General features: G+C 39.9%; 1 protein-coding gene across 1 annotated transcript in view; it reads left to right on the forward strand.

Moving 5' to 3' along the window:
- The first annotated feature begins 2,328 nt into the window (after nt 1-2,328).
- Nucleotides 2,329-21,190, forward strand: part of LOC139447519 (tripeptidyl-peptidase 2-like) — a 44,870-nt gene continuing 26,008 nt past the window's right edge. Inside the window, exons 1-5 of the mRNA XM_071228923.1 lie at nt 2,329-2,496; nt 17,312-17,440; nt 18,188-18,385; nt 19,664-19,788; nt 20,687-20,784. Coding sequence (XP_071085024.1) covers nt 2,335-2,496; nt 17,312-17,440; nt 18,188-18,385; nt 19,664-19,788; nt 20,687-20,784 — 712 coding nt within the window. The 5' untranslated portion in view covers nt 2,329-2,334. The remainder of the gene's footprint in view (nt 2,497-17,311; nt 17,441-18,187; nt 18,386-19,663; nt 19,789-20,686; nt 20,785-21,190) is intronic.

Genomic DNA, 21,190 nt, shown 5'->3' on the forward strand with positions numbered 1-21,190 from the left:
GCGAACTGTTTTGTGGCAATGGTTTTGTTACTTTTGAAGATTTTGAATTAATCATAAAAATAAGAAAAATAACAAAAATAGACAAAACATGCGACAGTCAGGCGTTAAAGAAATATATGTATAGAAAAAACAATATATATTTGCATTTGACCAGCAGACATGTCTTGCAACGACTGCACTGATAAAAGTAGTCATCGTCGTAAAACACAATGCTATCCTTGGACAAAGGCTCAAGACAATCTACCGTTATTTTCTCCCCAACGTAACGAAAAGTCATGTCGTAAATATTAGCCATAAGTACAGTTAGTCTCCAATAATGGCAATTCAAATAAATAACTCTACTATGTTTTATGTCTTATCGTTTGTGTGTTTTTGTTTGTGCATGTGGATTACAGATATCAGTGTGACCCTATATACAGTGAAACAACAAATCGCATAAAGGAATACAATACCCCAGTGCCCCGCCCAATATATTCTGTTGTGTTAAATGGTGTACGATTTCGTAGTGAGTTATTTGGGTTTAACGCCGCTTTTAACAGTATTCCAGTTATATCACGGCGTGTCAGCTTAATGTGGGAGGAAAGCCCGAAGTGATGCACGTCTCGGACGTTTACCACTTCAGTGAAACCCACGAGCACGGGTATGGTGCTGACAAACCTAGACACATAATCGGGGCGAACCGTGATTCGAACCCACAATCATAGGTTTCTGGCGTGCCCAAGGGACGCAACTCTGCACAGCGAATCGCGGCACCTTAGACGACTGGGCCACCCGTGCCCCCTTGATTTCGTAGGAAAACCGCTATCAAAACCTTTTTAGGAAAGTTAGGAAATAGTTTTTCAAGCAAGTAAGCATCGCATTGATGTTTTGCCAACCGATCGGCATCTGTACATTTTTTTTAGCGTTTTTTTTATAAAGTCGCAAAATTCCAGCCTGTAAATAATCGAGCCAGGCCCAGTGACTGATTTTATGAGAAACGATCAACGCAGTCAGGGTACGATAACACGCACTCAACCAAGTCACCGGACCTGGCCACCCGATCCACCAAGTCTTCCAGATTTTACTGGGAACCAAGTCACCGAGCCTGACCACCCGATCCACCAAGTCTTCCAGATTTTACTGGGAACCAAGTCACCGGACCTGGCCACCCGATCCACCAAGTCTTCCAGATTTTACTGGGAACCAAGTCACCGAGCCTGACCACCCGATCCACCAAGTCTTCCAGATTTTACTGGGAACCAAGTCACCAGGCCTGGCCACCCGATCCACCAAGTCGTCTAGAGTTTGTTGGAAAGCAAGTCACCGGGCCTGGTCACCCGATCCACCAAGTCTTCCAGATTTTATTGGGAAGCAAGTCACCGAGCCTGGCCACCCGATCATCCAAGTCTTCTAGAGTTTGTTGGAAAGCAAGTCACCGAGCCTGGTCACCCGACCCCTAAGTCTTCCAGATTTTATTGGGAACCAAGTCACCGGACCTGGCCACCCGATCCACCAAGTCTTCTAGAGTCTGTTGGGAAGCAAGTCACTGGGCCTGGCCACCCGATCCACCAAGTCTTCTAGAGTCTGTTGGAAAGCAAGTCACTGGGCCTGGCCACCCGATCCACCAAGTCTTCTAGAGTCTGTTGGAAAGCAAGTCACCGGGCCTGGCCACCCGATCCACCAAGTCTTCTAGAGTCTGTTGGGAACCAAGTCACCGGGCCTAACCACACGATCCACCAAGTCGTCTAGAGTTTGTTGGGAACCAATTCACCGGGCCTGACCACATGATCCACAAAGTTGTCTAGAGTTTGATGGGATCCAAGTCACCGAGCCTGGCCACCCAATCCACCAAGTCGCCTAGAGTCTGATGGGATCCCCAATAAAGTGTTACATAAAGTGGGTTGTGTGTGTCGGCAAAATACCATAAAGACCAATCCCATGCAGCGCTCCCCCCACCGCCCCCACCACACCCATCCTCACTCCCCCATTATAAATGACCAGACCCCTGTACCAAGACGTGTCCGTTTTGAACAAATAAGGATTGATGGCTTGCTTTGCAACCTATAGCCTATAGCATCCCATCTTCGTCGGGTGCTCACTTGGTTTATTCAATTACATCGTCCCCCAGACGGCTTTAATCATTGGTCTGTCTGGCCCAAACAGGTCGCTTTCATATAACTGGACTTTTGCTTTGTGAGACGTTAACAAAAACTACAAATTGTTCGTATGTACATATGCTGGTCGAATGGCGCTTGTGTTTTCATGTTCGTTAGACAATCTGTTTCGTGGAATATACTATTGTAAACTAATCACGTCATTTATCGCGATACATTACGAGACTTCATTCTAGCCAACATGGCGACCTCTATAGACGCTGAATTTCCCGTTGACGGTATTTTACCAAAGAAAGAGACTGGAGCGTGTGTGTATTTATCAAAGTATCCTAACTACGATGGAAAGGGTGTTGTCATCGCCATCCTTGATACAGGAGTCGATCCCGGAGCTCCTGGATTACAGGTACTGTTAGTTGAGATTTTGATCCGAGCCTTCAAGTCATGATTCAGCAATCTGACACGCACTCAGTCGATTTTTTGTTTATTATCAACACATTTAGTAGGTGACTACGACAAACTTAATGTTGTTACGAAATCATTCCCAATTGAGATAACCGTGCTCTGTCAAAATCGGTTACATTTGCAGCTAAAGACTAAATCTTTTCTTGATCTTTCTTCATTCTACAGTGTTTGATCTAGTCTTCGCTCTACAAATAATCGATGCGGATATTACCTTGATTTCTCTGATTATATTTATTATGGAAATATGCAAACATTCGATCAAATCGTGACAGTTTATATCAAGCATCTGGCATATGATGACCTGCTAATATTGTGGACATAAACATGATAAATTACCATTAACCAGGGCCTCTAACAGTTCATGACCTCATCAGTCACACTTTGATGATCAGGGAGAATGTGTGCTGTTGGACTTGTTCCAATTTGTTGACACTCAGATGATTACACAAGCTATTATGTAATTATGAACAGTTATCACTATGGCAATCCCTCAAGCTACAAGGGTACACAAGAAATGATAAACACTATTGATAACAATAACAGCTGCCACATTAGCCAGGATGCATTTGAAATTATCACCAGGATCACCTAAATAGGGCCAGGCTGCCATTTTCATTGTTTTTTTTATCACTGTGTAATCATTCATTCCATTGTCTGTATGGTGGGAAATCTTAATCTCTGATAATTGGGAGCACCTTTACAATACAGCACCACAGCTTTTCGTAAGGATGATCTGTGCCGTAGGTCACATGTCCCTATTAAGACAGACAACCAGTTGTTGTGGGAATCTGTCTGACGCGAACATGCGACCTTCAGGTTGTTAGCTTGACAGCTAACAGACTCAGCTACGTTCACACTCTCAAGCTAAGTGCAAATTTACCTATCATGCCTGAGACGTTACAGAACTGAAAGGGTTGTATTGATGACGGACGCTTAAGAAGGTTACGGGTAGGCATGGTGTCTCGTGACTATAGTCTACGGACACATACGAGCCATCCTGATGTCATTTGGCACACTTGTCCAATTCCGTAATCTACAAGATACAGGTTACCCACAACCAAATGTTTTCCCATAGACTTCTATAGTAACGTTATATATTTTTTTTAAAATAACTAAGCATTCAACAGCTATTACCTGTACGTGTGTGCACAGTTTGGCCTTAGAGCAGCAATAAAAAAATAAAAAATGACTAGCTTAGCCAGCTCCTTTTCCGAGTAACGGAAGCTAAACACACCACCCCCAGTTTCGCACCAAATGTCACCTACTTGAAAATAGCTGTGGTCACATTCAGCATAAGTCATCATGTTGAAAAAGACAGTACTAAATATAGAAAAACATGGTCAGTTTTAATAACTGGATGGATGTACATTTGAAAGACATAAAAATCTTACTGAATATCCTCCAATCACAGCCTGCAGATATCTCTCGATCTGCACTGAAGGCTCCCTACGAAAACCCAATGTCCAAACTGGTTTTGATTTGGTGTAGTAGAACCTACAGAGTGGTGAGGAATGAGCCGATATGATGCAAACTGTAAATGGCTCCAGGCGTCAGACATGACTATCTTTTGGGATGAGGTGTATTGACATGGATGGATACAAGGCTTTATGAGCTGTGCATTTTCAATCATTGGAGGCGAAGACACAAAGCGTGCAATTAAATGCACTTGTCGCAGTATTCTTATTTTCACATTTTAAGTTGCATTACTCTTCTAATAGAAACGATATGCTTGTCGTAAGAGGCGACCAACGGGATCAGGCTTTGTTGATGCATGTCATTGTTTCCCTAATAAGTGGATCGATGCTCGTGATGTCCATCACCGGACTGTCTTGTCCAGACTCAATTTTTTACAGACTGCTGTCATATAGTTGAAATATTGCTGAGTGTGGCGTTAAACAACAAACCAACCAGCCAATCTACATGATCTAATAGAAACATTGAGTTAGCAGGATGAAGTAGTTTCATGTTAAATTGTTTGGGCTACAGGAAACTAGGGATGAGTATTGGAGGTTTAAAGTGTAACACAATACTTTTCAATAAACAAGGACATATTGGGATACCTATCACAATATATTGTATAATTCTAAGTTTTTAATTCAGAAGCAATGTGATACATTAAGGTATGAACTTATGTTCATAAATGGAAGAAAACAAGATGCTGGTACAACATAATGCTCACTCAGTCAATGAATATGCAGCCATTTTGGGAACCAGGATTCTCGCTCCTGTGCAGCAAAGGCATTTGGCAAGTGTATAACATTAAACACATATCGGCTCATCCCTCACCTTTCGGTATCGAAGGTCAAGTGTTCGCATCCAACGGATTCTAACAAAATGACCTGTTTGTCTTTGATACATATACATGTGATCTTCAGCAGAGATCATCCTCATGGGGAGTTGTGGTACTGTACTCTAAAGGTGTTCCAAAAAATGCAACCTAATATTATGTCTACCGTATTCTCTTGAGTATAGTGTGCACTTTTTTCCTCCAAAAAAACACAGCTGTATAGAAGGGTGTGTGCATTATACAAGCCTTAATGAGTTTTGATGTTTTTTTCTCCAAATGCAAAAACAGTTTTTTACCGGTAAAATTAGGCTTGGACCAGTAATTCATATGACTGCGAGTCACTGTGGACCGGCAAATAAAGTACCTTATACTTCTTTGTTGTTGAACAAAACATCGATGATATTCATATAAGTACATTTTTTCGAACAAAGTCAGCTTGTCTGTTAACCATCAGGGTTTTCTCTTGTCTATTCTAGGTTAAATATCCCATTGTAGCAACTTCGTCTTAAAATTTTAAAACAAAAAAATAGAAAATTGTGACTGAAGTTTGTGTGAATGACGTATGGATCTACCATGTCTACTGTATTCGATGTAATAAGCGCCCAGGGCGCTCTCAAAATTAGAAATAGGGAGCTCTTATTAGAGTTGAAAGATCGTAAATTTCGTGGTTCATGGTGACAGCCTGAAATGTTTATATACAACAGATATATTTTTCCAGGATTTAAATGCCCATGATTAAGGGTGCATATAACACACGAATGCATATTATACACAAATAAATAAGTCTTGTGTACATTGATCAATCGGAAGGGGTGCTAATTGAGATTGTTCACTGGCCAATATATTAGCAAATATCGTCGTGGGCGCTTATAAGAGCTGAGCGCTTATTACGTCGAATACGGTAACTAAGTTACGTCAGAGATGACATCTTGCACTGAACATGATGTTGAAAGAATTAAAACCTAATAATTTTCAGGTTTTTATCCCCTGCCGGGCCAGAAATGGCCGAAGGGGGATTATGTCGTGGCGCAGTCCATCCGTCCCACAGAGGGTACTAAGCTTGTGAAATCAACTCCTCCTACAGTTTCCAGAGAATATCCCTGACACTCTACACACAAGATGTCGACATGTTGATGATACTCATATCGCAGTTCTGTTTCGTTTCGACTAATTTTGACAGAGTTACTGCCCCTGTTTTACGGAGCTTCATTTGCCTAATTGTGAGAGAGGGTACTAAGCTTGTGAAATCAACTCCTCCTACAGTTTCCAGAGAATATCCCTGACACTCTACACACAAGATGTTGACATGTTGATGATACGCATATCACAGTCCCGTTTCATTTCGACTAATTTTGACAGAGTTACTGCCCCTGTTTTACGGAGCTTCATTTGACTCGTTAAAAAGATTCATGCGGGGGATGTTGTGCTCTCAGAGCACTCTTGTTTTATTTGTTGAAAGTTGGGACTGACAAAAATTAGGGGAGACTGGTAATTATTAGAGTAGCCGGTCCACAAGGATTGGCAGTTTCAAAAGCCAGCGGGAACACTGATACCCACCCTGTGTTGCCATACATTCATCACATTGAAGACTCTGATGATCTTCAAATTTGCACAAGATGCATAAAACCATGGTGCAAAGCAATTGAATGTTCAATTTGACGTAATCGCTTTTTTTTACCCATGAAGATTCCGGGGTAGAATAGGTCTTCAGCAACCCATACTTGCCGTAAAAGGCAACTATGCTTGTCATAAAAGGCGACTAATGGGATCGGGTGGTCAGGCTCACTGACTTGGTTGATACATGTCATCGATCCCAAATGCTCATGATGTCAATCACTGGATTGTCTGGTCCAGACTCGATTATTTTACAGACCGCCGTTATATAGCTGGAATATTGCTGAGTGCGGTGTTAAACATGTTAAACAACAAACAAACAAACATTATCATTTCTTTTACTACAGGTTTTGGAATTCTTTGTATTTTAGTAGCAATGACACGCTTAAAATCGCGATAGCATGATGTTCCCAATGCCCGAAAGGCACTCTTATCAATAATGTTTTTTAAACAACAGTACCTTGTGACAATGGTTGTTAAATGAAGCCAGTGAATAATGTATTTTCGCACAAGTAAGCATGACAAACACATGGAACATTATGAACACGTTAACATTCTTAATGCACAGTATGATGCACAAAATAACCTTGAGTATTATCAATCTCAATGAAGAGGAAGGAAGCAATTTTTCTAAAATATGACTGCTTATTATCTAGCCTTAGTCATTTGTTTGCAGATGGATCAAAAGTTTTCTAGTTGGCACACTAACATTCCAAAGGGCACACTGAGACATCTTTATGAGTGCCCTGTAGCACACTTGAAAAAAATATGCATGTCTATCCCTGTACTAGTACCTTGATCTGGTATTATTGTTCATTAATTAAACAACTCCAATAGAGGTGACACCTGGGATTATTGTTAATTTACACAACTCATTTAGCATGTTTAGATGTGAGACCCTCATCTTAATCAACTGGTTTGGTGATTGAGTAATTCTTAATTGACCCGATGTATTCTTAAAGATTAGCCGTTAGCATCAGTCAACAGATAAACTCCTAATAATATTCTTATTGTTGTTCAAATAAAATATCACCCTTATTTACATAGATGGGGTTGGTCATGTTGGATCTAAATCTGAATTAATATTTTATTTGTTATTGTAACAGGGTTACAAAATTACTTTGGATTTGGGTTACAAATTTTCATATTTTGAGGGTTACATCCTGATGATTTGTGAAGCTGTCCTTGGCAACTAGGGGTGAGGTGATACATCAGTGCATCGTGAGTTTTCATGTGACTATTCGATACATGATGCGTTTTTCTCTGTATTGATACAAGAAACACACTTGCCAAAATAGATTACTTGCTACTCGTTTAATGACCACCCAGCATTTTTTTGTCAGTCCAATATCGCAAAATGTGTTGTAATTAGTGCTTCAAGTTTATGACTGAAAATAGCTGATTTGAACATGTGCCTACAGCTAGTTTTTCCTGCTCTGAAATTTGTATAGTCAAAAGGTTTCCAAACGAGTTAACGTAAATATGCATTCTGTAATGGGTATCGTATCATGATGCATGCGTCATGATTCGTATCATATCGTGACCTTGCTGTGTCGTTTCACCCCTGTTTAAATAATAACATCATGTTCATGACACTGTATTTTCACTTGAGGTTTGAAGATGATGTTCATGAATGTCACAGTACATTCGATTTGTTAGGACACAGGTGGTGTCCCTTTGTGACTTTTCTCCTTTTGATAGGCACCTGTACTCGTAGCTCAACAGAGTAAGTTGCCACAGCTCGCTGTATTGAGCCCCATGGCATGCAAGAGTTCACTGCCCTTGGGTTTGAATCAGATTAGCTCTCATTATCACAATTTAAATTATGGTATTCGGTCTGTCCGCTAGATCAAAATCCATGCTCATGGGTTTTACTGAAGTGATCTATGACTTGCATCACATTAGGCTTTCTACAAAGTGGCACAGGGGATATAGGAACAGAGTTCATCCGTCATGTCAATTGGGACATATTTTCTCAAAAACTATTTAAGTTTGAGAAATGAAATTTTACACACTGATCTTACTGGTCGTGATCTTCAATGAGTTTGAAAATGAATGTCTTAGAGTTATGGCCCCTGCTAAGTGCTTTTCAACTACTAAAGAAACTTCTAAAGTTATATGAATGAAAGTTTGCATGTGTATCTAAGAGATACTTGTGAAGACTGAGTTCGAAAATTGGTTCCGTAGATTATTTTTTACATGTTTTTAGATTTTGTGCATAAAGATCTACACAGTTACAGCCCTTGATCCATGTAACTTTTTTCTATTTGGTGCATAGTGTCTGCGATGGGGAAAGTAACATCAGATTTTCTCATGACATAAAGACCGCCCAGTGATTACCTTTTCATGATATTCACTGCTATATGAATAAACCAAATTCGAATGTGCCCCATGCAGGGGGATAGCAGCGTTAGAAATTGGCACTAGTCCTGTAGTCCTTACCATGCTTACCAAACTGCCCAATAGTAAAGGTATCCTAAGGACTAGTAGAAATTGGCCCATTTTACATGTTTTAGGGGTTTTGCTCTATGTTATCATTATAAGGACTAATGGACAAAAACTGTTAGTTTCTAACCCAGGGATAGTGATAACACTGTTTTCTTGTTTAATATTACCCGATGCAGTGACTGTGACTGTGACATGTACACTTCAACATTACTGTAATATTTTGCGTTACGATTCAGCCACAAAATTTCAGCCTAGTTTGGCAAGTTTGGAAACTGGACTTTTACAGTCAGTTAACTCCCTTGCCTTGGGAAGATGCAAGCTCCTTCCCAGCGCGTGACACCTTCGTTACACTCTCGGTAACATCGCTGCCACCAGTGTGGGCGCGGCCATTTCAAGAATCTTGAAATTTGCCCTCCAACCCCATATGTAGTAACGTTTATACTTTTGTTTATGTCTTTGGGAATGCCATCATATTTCAATTTGAAAAGGTTTACGACTGACCATGTTTGCCGGATGAATTTACTTTGTTGTTTTGATAATCAGATTGGTTCGAGATTGCAGACTAACGGAAAATCAACCAACTTCTCCCTTACATTCTTACTATATCAATAACACGATAGTTTTAATGAAACAGAAATTCAAATTGACAAAAGAAGAAAGTAATTTAGCAGCGATAAGTGTATTCGGCGTCACGACAGTCGTCACTTGTTTGTAAACATAACGGTCATTCGGTTACGAGTTCAACTCCAAGCATGGTTGTGGCCACCTATTCACAGTGGGGAGTTTTGACTGGTGGCAGCGATAGTATAGAGAGCTCCGGGAACGTACTATCGCTGTGAGGAGCTTGGGGAAGATGGTGTGCACAGTGCAGCCTTATTAATAGAAAATCACATGCTGTTCTATCACCACTAAACTCAGGAGCGTGTCATGCAATAATAACTGTAGTACATGGTTTAACAGTGTGTTCAAGTTAAACCCAACTCAGCTCAAAAGAACCTTGCTGTAACAAAAGAGAAATTAAAGTATACAGCATGTTAGATGGTCACTGTCATGTTGAACTGAATTTCTACTGTAAAGCTAGGTCATCTTTGATGACTCGGAAAAAAGTTTCGTGTTTATGAGATGTAACCATGATTGTTATTGATGATGAGTAATAAGGCCCACTTATTGGCCATGTTGGTAGACTATGTACTAAAAGGTTAACCATGGTAATGAAACATTTGATGTAATGTAGGTAACTCTAAACCCGGAAGTATTTCTATAGATAGAACGCGATGATAACGTAGCTTGGAATGGTTGTGTTAGTGTTGTGATGACGTCATCATAGTAATACAGTTGTGTTGTCAGTTATTGTTTTGATCTGATTCCCGACATGGGTACAATGTGTGAAGCCCATTTCTGGTGTCCCCCACCGAGATGTTGCTTGAATATTGGTAAAGGGCGTAAAACCATACTCACTCACTCACTCACTATTGTTTTGATCTGAACAAGTAAACATCGTTTGTGTTTATCAGCGACTTGAGTCTTCTTTCACAATGTATTTACTCCTGGTACATGGAGTTTTTTTAGAACGGGGGGATATAACGATCATAGCCTGTCTGTCTGTCTCTACGCCAACCAGCACTCCTAAAGTGTTGAATCTTTCTTGTTGACTGCGAGTCACTGTGGACCGGCAAATAAAGTACCTTATACTTCTTTGTTGTTGAACAAAACATCGATGATATTCATATAAGTACATTTTTTCGAACAAAGTCAGCTTGTCTGTTAACCATCAGGGTTTTCTCTTGTCTATTCTAGGTTAAATATCCCATTGTAGCAACTTCGTCTTAAAATTTTAAAACAAAAAAATAGAAAATTGTGACTGAAGTTTGTGTGAATGACGTATGGATCTACCATGTCTACTGTATTCGATGTAATAAGCGCCCAGGGCGCTCTCAAAATTAGAAATAGGGAGCTCTTATTAGAGTTGAAAGATCGTAAATTTCGTGGTTCATGGTGACAGTCTGAAATGTTTATATACAACAGATATATTTTTCCAGGATTTAAATGCCCATGATTAAGGGTGCATATAACACACGAATGCATATTATACACAAATAAATAAGTCTTGTGTACATTGATCAATCGGAAGGGGTGCTAATTGAGATTGTTCACTGGCCAATATATTAGCAAATATCGTCGTGGGCGCTTATAAGAGCTGAGCGCTTATTACGTCGAATACGGTAACTAAGTTACGTCAGAGATGACATCTTGCACTGAACATGATGTTGAAAGAATTAAAACCTAATAATTTTCAGGTTTTTATCCCCTGCCGGGCCAGAAATGGCCGAAGGGGGATTATGTCGTGGCGCAGTCCATCCGTCCCACAGAGGGTACTAAGCTTGTGAAATCAACTCCTCCTACAGTTTCCAGAGAATATCCCTGACACTCTACACACAAGATGTCGACATGTTGATGATACTCATATCGCAGTTCCGTTTCGTTTCGACTAATTTTGACAGAGTTACTGCCCCTGTTTTACGGAGCTTCATTTGCCTAATTGTGAGAGAGGGTACTAAGCTTGTGAAATCAACTCCTCCTACAGTTTCCAGAGAATATCCCTGACACTCTACACACAAGATGTTGACATGTTGATGATACGCATATCACAGTCCCGTTTCATTTCGACTAATTTTGACAGAGTTACTGCCCCTGTTTTACGGAGCTTCATTTGACTCGTTAAAAAGATTCATGCGGGGGATGTTGTGCTCTCAGAGCACTCTTGTTTTATTTGTTGAAAGTTGGGACTGACAAAAATTAGGGGAGACTGGTAATTATTAGAGTAGCCGGTCCACAAGGATTGGCAGTTTCAAAAGCCAGCGGGAACACTGATACCCACCCTGTGTTGCCATACATTCATCACATTGAAGACTCTGATGATCTTCAAATTTGCACAAGATGCATAAAACCATGGTGCAAAGCAATTGAATGTTCAATTTGACGTAATCGCTTTTTTTTACCCATGAAGATTCCGGGGTAGAATAGGTCTTCAGCAACCCATACTTGCCGTAAAAGGCAACTATGCTTGTCATAAAAGGCGACTAATGGGATCGGGTGGTCAGGCTCACTGACTTGGTTGATACATGTCATCGATCCCAAATGCTCATGATGTCAATCACTGGATTGTCTGGTCCAGACTCGATTATTTTACAGACCGCCGTTATATAGCTGGAATATTGCTGAGTGCGGTGTTAAACATGTTAAACAACAAACAAACAAACATTATCATTTCTTTTACTACAGGTTTTGGAATTCTTTGTATTTTAGTAGCAATGACACGCTTAAAATCGCGATAGCATGATGTTCCCAATGCCCGAAAGGCACTCTTATCAATAATGTTTTTTAAACAACAGTACCTTGTGACAATGGTTGTTAAATGAAGCCAGTGAATAATGTATTTTCGCACAAGTAAGCATGACAAACACATGGAACATTATGAACACGTTAACATTCTTAATGCACAGTATGATGCACAAAATAACCTTGAGTATTATCAATCTCAATGAAGAGGAAGGAAGCAATTTTTCTAAAATATGACTGCTTATTATCTAGCCTTAGTCATTTGTTTGCAGATGGATCAAAAGTTTTCTAGTTGGCACACTAACATTCCAAAGGGCACACTGAGACATCTTTATGAGTGCCCTGTAGCACACTTGAAAAAAATATGCATGTCTATCCCTGTACTAGTACCTTGATCTGGTATTATTGTTCATTAATTAAACAACTCCAATAGAGGTGACACCTGGGATTATTGTTAATTTACACAACTCATTTAGCATGTTTAGATGTGAGACCCTCATCTTAATCAACTGGTTTGGTGATTGAGTAATTCTTAATTGACCCGATGTATTCTTAAAGATTAGCCGTTAGCATCAGTCAACAGATAAACTCCTAATAATATTCTTATTGTTGTTCAAATAAAATATCACCCTTATTTACATAGATGGGGTTGGTCATGTTGGATCTAAATCTGAATTAATATTTTATTTGTTATTGTAACAGGGTTACAAAATTACTTTGGATTTGGGTTACAAATTTTCATATTTTGAGGGTTACATCCTGATGATTTGTGAAGCTGTCCTTGGCAACTAGGGGTGAGGTGATACATCAGTGCATCGTGAGTTTTCATGTGACTATTCGATACATGATGCGTTTTTCTCTGTATTGATACAAGAAACACACTTGCCAAAATAGATTACTTGCTACTCGTTTAATGACCACCCAGCATTTTTTTGTCAGTCCAATATCGCAAAATGTGTTGTAATTAGTGCTTCAAGTTTATGACTGAAAATAGCTGATTTGAACATGTGCCTACAGCTAGTTTTTCCTGCTCTGAAATTTGTATAGTCAAAAGGTTTCCAAACGAGTTAACGTAAATATGCATTCTGTAATGGGTATCGTATCATGATGCATGCGTCATGATTCGTATCATATCGTGACCTTGCTGTGTCGTTTCACCCCTGTTTAAATAATAACATCATGTTCATGACACTGTATTTTCACTTGAGGTTTGAAGATGATGTTCATGAATGTCACAGTACATTCGATTTGTTAGGACACAGGTGGTGTCCCTTTGTGACTTTTCTCCTTTTGATAGGCACCTGTACTCGTAGCTCAACAGAGTAAGTTGCCACAGCTCGCTGTATTGAGCCCCATGGCATGCAAGAGTTCACTGCCCTTGGGTTTGAATCAGATTAGCTCTCATTATCACAATTTAAATTATGGTATTCGGTCTGTCCGCTAGATCAAAATCCATGCTCATGGGTTTTACTGAAGTGATCTATGACTTGCATCACATTAGGCTTTCTACAAAGTGGCACAGGGGATATAGGAACAGAGTTCATCCGTCATGTCAATTGGGACATATTTTCTCAAAAACTATTTAAGTTTGAGAAATGAAATTTTACACACTGATCTTACTGGTCGTGATCTTCAATGAGTTTGAAAATGAATGTCTTAGAGTTATGGCCCCTGCTAAGTGCTTTTCAACTACTAAAGAAACTTCTAAAGTTATATGAATGAAAGTTTGCATGTGTATCTAAGAGATACTTGTGAAGACTGAGTTCGAAAATTGGTTCCGTAGATTATTTTTTACATGTTTTTAGATTTTGTGCATAAAGATCTACACAGTTACAGCCCTTGATCCATGTAACTTTTTTCTATTTGGTGCATAGTGTCTGCGATGGGGAAAGTAACATCAGATTTTCTCATGACATAAAGACCGCCCAGTGATTACCTTCCATGATATTCACTGCTATATGAATAAACCAAATTCGAATGTGCCCCATGCAGGGGGATAGCAGCGTTAGAAATTGGCACTAGTCCTGTAGTCCTTACCATGCTTACCAAACTGCCCAATAGTAAAGGTATCCTAAGGACTAGTAGAAATTGGCCCATTTTACATGTTTTAGGGGTTTTGCTCTATGTTATCATTATAAGGACTAATGGACAAAAACTGTTAGTTTCTAACCCAGGGATAGTGATAACACTGTTTTCTTGTTTAATATTACCCGATGCAGTGACTGTGACTGTGACATGTACACTTCAACATTACTGTAATATTTTGCGTTACGATTCAGCCACAAAATTTCAGCCTAGTTTGGCAAGTTTGGAAACTGGACTTTTACAGTCAGTTAACTCCCTTGCCTTGGGAAGATGCAAGCTCCTTCCCAGCGCGTGACACCTTCGTTACACTCTCGGTAACATCGCTGCCACCAGTGTGGGCGCGGCCATTTCAAGAATCTTGAAATTTGCCCTCCAACCCCATATGTAGTAACGTTTATACTTTTGTTTATGTCTTTGGGAATGCCATCATATTTCAATTTGAAAAGGTTTACGACTGACCATGTTTGCCGGATGAATTTACTTTGTTGTTTTGATAATCAGATTGGTTCGAGATTGCAGACTAACGGAAAATCAACCAACTTCTCCCTTACATTCTTACTATATCAATAACACGATAGTTTTAATGAAACAGAAATTCAAATTGACAAAAGAAGAAAGTAATTTAGCAGCGATAAGTGTATTCGGCGTCACGACAGTCGTCACTTGTTTGTAAACATAACGGTCATTCGGTTACGAGTTCAACTCCAAGCATGGTTGTGGCCACCTATTCACAGTGGGGAGTTTTGACTGGTGGCAGCGATAGTATAGAGAGCTCCGGGAACGTACTATCGCTGTGAGGAGCTTGGGGAAGATGGTGTGCACAGTGCAGCCTTATTAATAGAAAATCACATGCTGTTCTATCACCACTAAACTCAGGAGCGTGTCATGCAATAATAACTGTAGTACATGGTTTAACAGTGTGTTCAAGTTAAACCCAACTCAGCTCAAAAGAACCTTGCTGTAACAAAAGAGAAATTAAAGTATACAGCATGTTAGATGGTCACTGTCATGTTGAACTGAATTTCTACTGTAAAGCTAGGTCATCTTTGATGACTCGGAAAAAAGTTTCGTGTTTATGAGATGTAACCATGATTGTTATTGATGATGAGTAATAAGGCCCACTTATTGGCCATGTTGGTAGACTATGTACTAAAAGGTTAACCATGGTAATGAAACATTTGATGTAATGTAGGTAACTCTAAACCCGGAAGTATTTCTATAGATAGAACGCGATGATAACGTAGCTTGGAATGGTTGTGTTAGTGTTGTGATGACGTCATCATAGTAATACAGTTGTGTTGTCAGTTATTGTTTTGATCTGATTCCCGACATGGGTACAATGTGTGAAGCCCATTTCTGGTGTCCCCCACCGAGATGTTGCTTGAATATTGGTAAAGGGCGTAAAACCATACTCACTCACTCACTCACTATTGTTTTGATCTGAACAAGTAAACATCGTTTGTGTTTATCAGCGACTTGAGTCTTCTTTCACAATGTATTTACTCCTGGTACATGGAGTTTTTTTAGAACGGGGGGATATAACGATCATAGCCTGTCTGTCTGTCTCTACGCCAACCAGCACTCCTAAAGTGTTGAATCTTTCTTGTTGAAACTTGCTGCACAGATCAGTCAAGTGGTTAACTGGTACCTTTTGATCTTTTGGGTGTTAAAAAATACTGAACAACATTAATTCTTTCTTCACTGAATTGAAGGTTTCCAGTGGCAATGAACCAAAAGTGGGGTTGCCCAGAACTGGGGATATGTCTTCTCTGATCATGCTGATCTCTCTTGTTATTTTCCCTCATGACCATGATTCCTAAGTTCACAAAGCAGCTGGGTAAATCTTTGCATTGCAACGAAACCACCCACTCCTTCAACCATATATCTGTATGATGTATTTCCCCCTCCACTCTTGGCTGTGTAGTTTTCAGCCTTTCCGAGCTTGTCTTTGTTCCTATAGTCCTGATGTACTCCCTGTACTTTTCTCTTCACACACACACAGGGCGGTCGGGTAGCCTAGTGGTTAAAATGTTCGCTCGTCACCCCGAAGACCTGGGTTCCATTCCCTGCATGTGTGAAGCCGTATTTCTGGTGTCCCCCGCTGTGATATTGCTGGAATAGTGCTAAAAGCAGCGTCAAATTAAGTCAGTCACACACATGTACAGCACTACACACATACACTGTCCCCTTCACCTGCCATCATGATCAAGCTGTATTTGCATACAGACACCACCAGGATATGATATGCGATAACATGTCATCATGATTAGTGAGCTTATGTTTATCATGCTTATCAATATCATAAACATGATAAATGATAATATCTAAATATTTATAGCATGATATTTATAAGCATGATAAGCATGATAAGTAAGATATCGTAACTTTAATGATATTAATCAGTCAGACTGAACAAGATGAACATTAATTGAAAAATATGTACATGTTGTAAAATGTTTAACATGTTTAAATGTCTGTTAAACATAATTAACAATTCTTCAATTTTTTTTAGATTTTGCATGTTTAAGTAAACTATATGTGACTAATTGTTAATTAGATCATGCTATTTATTAAACGTTGAAATTGAAATAAATTACCAGAAATCTTTCAAGATGATTACCATGATTTCTCATCATAATGCTACTCCAAATGAATATTTGTCCCATTTCTTGTTTAAAAGACAACCAGTAGATCCATCATATTAGTTAAGTAGGTTTAGAAGTTTTGAATTGTGGCATACTCATGCATTTATTCCTAAGCATAGCACGACTAAGAAATATATATTTGTAATCATAGCAATATCATTTGACAGTTTGGTTACCAAAGGGAAGTTTACCACTGAACATGTTTAGATGTAGAGTTTGGGCACTATCAACTATCAGTGTATTGCAATTGTCCTCAGCTTGTGGCTCTGTTTGTCATTCAGCATCACTGTTCACACTTTATAAACTTGTGAAGTATGACTGTCATGTTATAATTTCAGGTGACCAGTGATGGTCGTCCCAAGATCATTGACATAGTAGATGCTACAGGGTCGGGTGATGTGGACACTTCTCAAGTTGTGGAGGCAGTGGCTGGGGAGATCACTGGCCTCACGGGCAGAACACTCAAGGTAAGCAACTTTCAGGCCAGATTTTAGACATACTAATGTGGACTATATTCATTGCCTGAGAACAAGATATTTCCTGTTATTCTCCATGGTTATCACAGATAACATGGATAAGGCAGTGTATATTGTCTAACTGTATACAAGTCAACTTTCAATTCGTGGGACTACGTAAGAATGGCTTTGCTGTTCAAGTTCATGATGAACTCAGAGGCATGTCGTATGTCTTAGTAAGGTGCTGCAATTCTCTTTGCAATTATTCGTCCCTTAAGCAAATAGGTTCCCAGCAACTTATGATCATGGTTCTGAAATCTAGATTGGCCCTGTTAATGTGCTGGTGGTTGTGCTGGTGCTGTGATATAACTAAAATACTGTTCAAAGCTGTGTCACACCTTCTCACTCATGATGGACTCATGATAGTTCCAAATTGCAAGCTTGTTAGTAGAATGTCAAATTCTAGGCATAGTCTAAGTATCTGTACCTGTTCTTAGAACCTCTTTTATCATGTGATTCTTTTCATACCTGTACCTTTTTGAACATGTTGAAGACTTGCTGACATACATTTTGCACATAGTAACATTCTGTTAATTAGTAAATAGTAGCTATCCTGTGCTACATGATAGAATGATTAAGACTGGGTGGTAAATTATCCGTTACCATGATAACAGGAGATGATGATACATTCAAACTAGTTCAACACCATCAAGTTGCCCATTGTCCATGGTGGTATGATGTTTTGGTCTCTCTCCCCAGATCCCTTTCTCGTGGAAGAACCCGTCCGGCAAGTACCACATTGGTGTGAAGAATGCCTATGACCTGTTCCCTAAAGGCCTGAAGGAGAGGATGACCAGGGAGAGGAGGGAACAGAACTGGGACCCTCATCACAGGGTTGCAGTGGCTGCTGCTGCCAAGAAACTGGAGGATTTGGATACAAAAGCTGGATCGTCCTTGGTATGTACTTACAGCGAATTGCCCATTCTGTGTAACAGTTTGTATGCATGAACTCTACCAAAGATTTTTACGAATGCAAAGTGATGCATCACTGACAAACATGGACATTGTTTTGATGGTTGTCACAGTAGTCAGTAACAGAATTTTGACCCCAGTGTGTTCCCTAGACATTCAACATGTTTAATTCTACCTGTTCCAGCCCAATCCTTTTTACAGTAACTGTTGCTCCTTACACAACATGTGTAAGGGCTGTCTTAAATTTGGCTTAATAGGCCAGGAGAAATTGTACTAGAGTCTCAAAACCTGATCTTATAGACGGTTTGTTTGTTTCTTTGTTGTTTAACACTGCACTCTGCAATATTCCAGCTATATGATGGCGGTCTGGAAATAATTGAGTCTGGACCAGACAATCCAGTGATTGATATCATGAGCATTGACCCATGCAATCAGCTGGCAATTGGGATACGATGACATGCATCAACCAAGTCAGCAAGCCTGACCACCCGATTGCCTCTTACGACAAGCATAGTTATTTGTCTTATGTATGCGGCAAGCATGGGTTACTGAAGACCTATTCACGTTTCCATATTGATGGTGATCAACAGTATTATGACTTTGTTCCAGACTCGATTATTTACAGACTGCAATCACATAGCTGGAATATTGCCGAATGTGGCGGTAAAAAACAAACAAACAAAAAACATAATTTTCAGATGGACCATGGTTTCTATGTCAAGGAGTGACTTTTGTGTAAAGGTTCCATACCATTTTAGAAGAAAAATCTACAAGTGTTAGATTACAAGATAGACACAATTTTATGGATAACAACTTCTTTAATACTGTAAAAAGGGACGTTTCGGTATAGATCCTTATACCGTTGTCAAGCAAGACTGAAACGTCACTTTTTACAGTATTAAAGAAGTTGTTATCCATAAAATTGTGTCTATCTTGTCATCCGCCAACTTCTAAGTAATGCCTATCAAACAAGTTAATGGTTAGATTGACTTTGTAAACAAACAAGAAGCATGGTTTAACATGATGTTTGATGACACCTCTCATTTAAAAATTAAAGGCCGTAAATTCAGCTGTGGTGTAATGGTCTGCCTAATGATAACTGCACTTCAAGCATGCTGTGTTCATGGTTTCTCACCCCTAACCTCACGAAATGTTAAATATCTAAAACCTGCCTCACTACTGTTTTGGACCTGTTTAACACATTGAACCATACTCATTCTCTCCATGTTACGACATTTATCAGTAAATCGTTTTGATTAATAGGAGGAGAAACTTATCAAGGAAGAGCTACAGGCCCAGGCTGATATACTGCAGAGTCTGGACAAGAAGTACTCCGACTGTGGGCCTGTGTATGACTGTGTTGTCTTCTACGATGGAAGTACCTGGAGGTAGGCTTAATAGTGTACTGTTTGGTATGTTCCAACTAGTATTGGCTGCAGTTGCCATTCACAGAGACATAGGGTATTACTGGATTTTGGCTTGTTTTTGAAGTAGCAAGCTTGAGACTGTTTGTTAATTGACTTGGGAAGCGTTTGCTCGTCTCGCCGAAGACCCGGGTTCGATTCCCGACATGGGTACAATGTGTGAAGCCCATTTGTGGTGTCCCCCGCCGTGATATTGCTGGAATATTGCTAAAAGCGGCGTAAAACAATACTCACTCACTAATTGACTTGGGGCTTTTGAAAGATGGTAGGAGGTGAGGTGAAATTGGGTTTAAGATCTTGGGTTCCAAGATTATTGTACTTATATAGTGACGTGCATGAACACGTGTGTGTGTGTGGCTGTTTGTACTAGTCGGACTGATGCTGATTTTATAGTGCTAGCTCACTGAGATACCATGCCGCATTTTAACATGAAAACCACACTCTGATACAGTATACTGACTCCGAGTCGACCAGTCCTTGTTTTTGCCACCCAAAGCTGAGCACCAGACAGGGTAACAACAAGTACCATCTTTGAATGTCTTTCGATCTGACACGGCTGGGGATCGAAGTCCTGACCTTCCGCTCTCCGGGCGGGCGCTCTACCACTAGACCATGGACTGATGATGGAGGCGGTCCGAAGGATGTTTTAGAGATCAGTTGATATGGATGATAATTTACCAGTGTAATAACAGTACAAACAGTGTAAAAGCCCGACTTTCTCAAGAACATTCTTGTATTATGACAATGCAATGGTTTTCAGATATATTTGTGACTCATGATGACTTCATATGTTATGTGAATGTTACCCTGATGTAATTCACTATGATGTCAGGGGTCAGTAGTTGTGTGTTCTGTGTGTCAGGGCATGTGTCGACACCAGTGAGGCAGGGGACCTGGAAAGCTGTAAGCTGCTGGCGAACTACCACGAAGAGCTGGAGAGTGCCAGACTTAGTAACGCAGGTCAGTTACCTCCCCTTGTATATTCCCAACTGCTTCTTTAGAGTTTTAGGCAGACATATTTTACGATTTCTATCTGCCAGAGATGAAGTTAATGAAAGCAAGATCATCATCATCATCGTCATTGTCATCATGATTTAATGTTGTAACCCATTTCTGGTGTCCCCCTGCCTTGACATTGCTGGAGTGTGGCTGAAATTGGCATGAGACCATGCTCGCTCACTCACTCACTCACTCACTCACTCCTGTGTTTTGGAGCATTCCCTATGTTAGCTATCATTAAATCAATTTGCTTAAGGCATTCTCATGTATCCTCAGTTTCTGTCAACTAAGATGTATCAACTTTACAGAGCTCCAGATAAAACTAGTGGGTAACAGGAATTTGAATACCCAGATGGAATTACTGATA

Source organism: Haliotis cracherodii, unplaced genomic scaffold (assembly GCF_022045235.1).
Source record: "Haliotis cracherodii isolate W230 unplaced genomic scaffold, xgHalCrac1.p SCAF_7, whole genome shotgun sequence".
In the NCBI taxonomy this organism is placed as follows: domain Eukaryota; kingdom Metazoa; phylum Mollusca; class Gastropoda; order Lepetellida; family Haliotidae; genus Haliotis; species Haliotis cracherodii.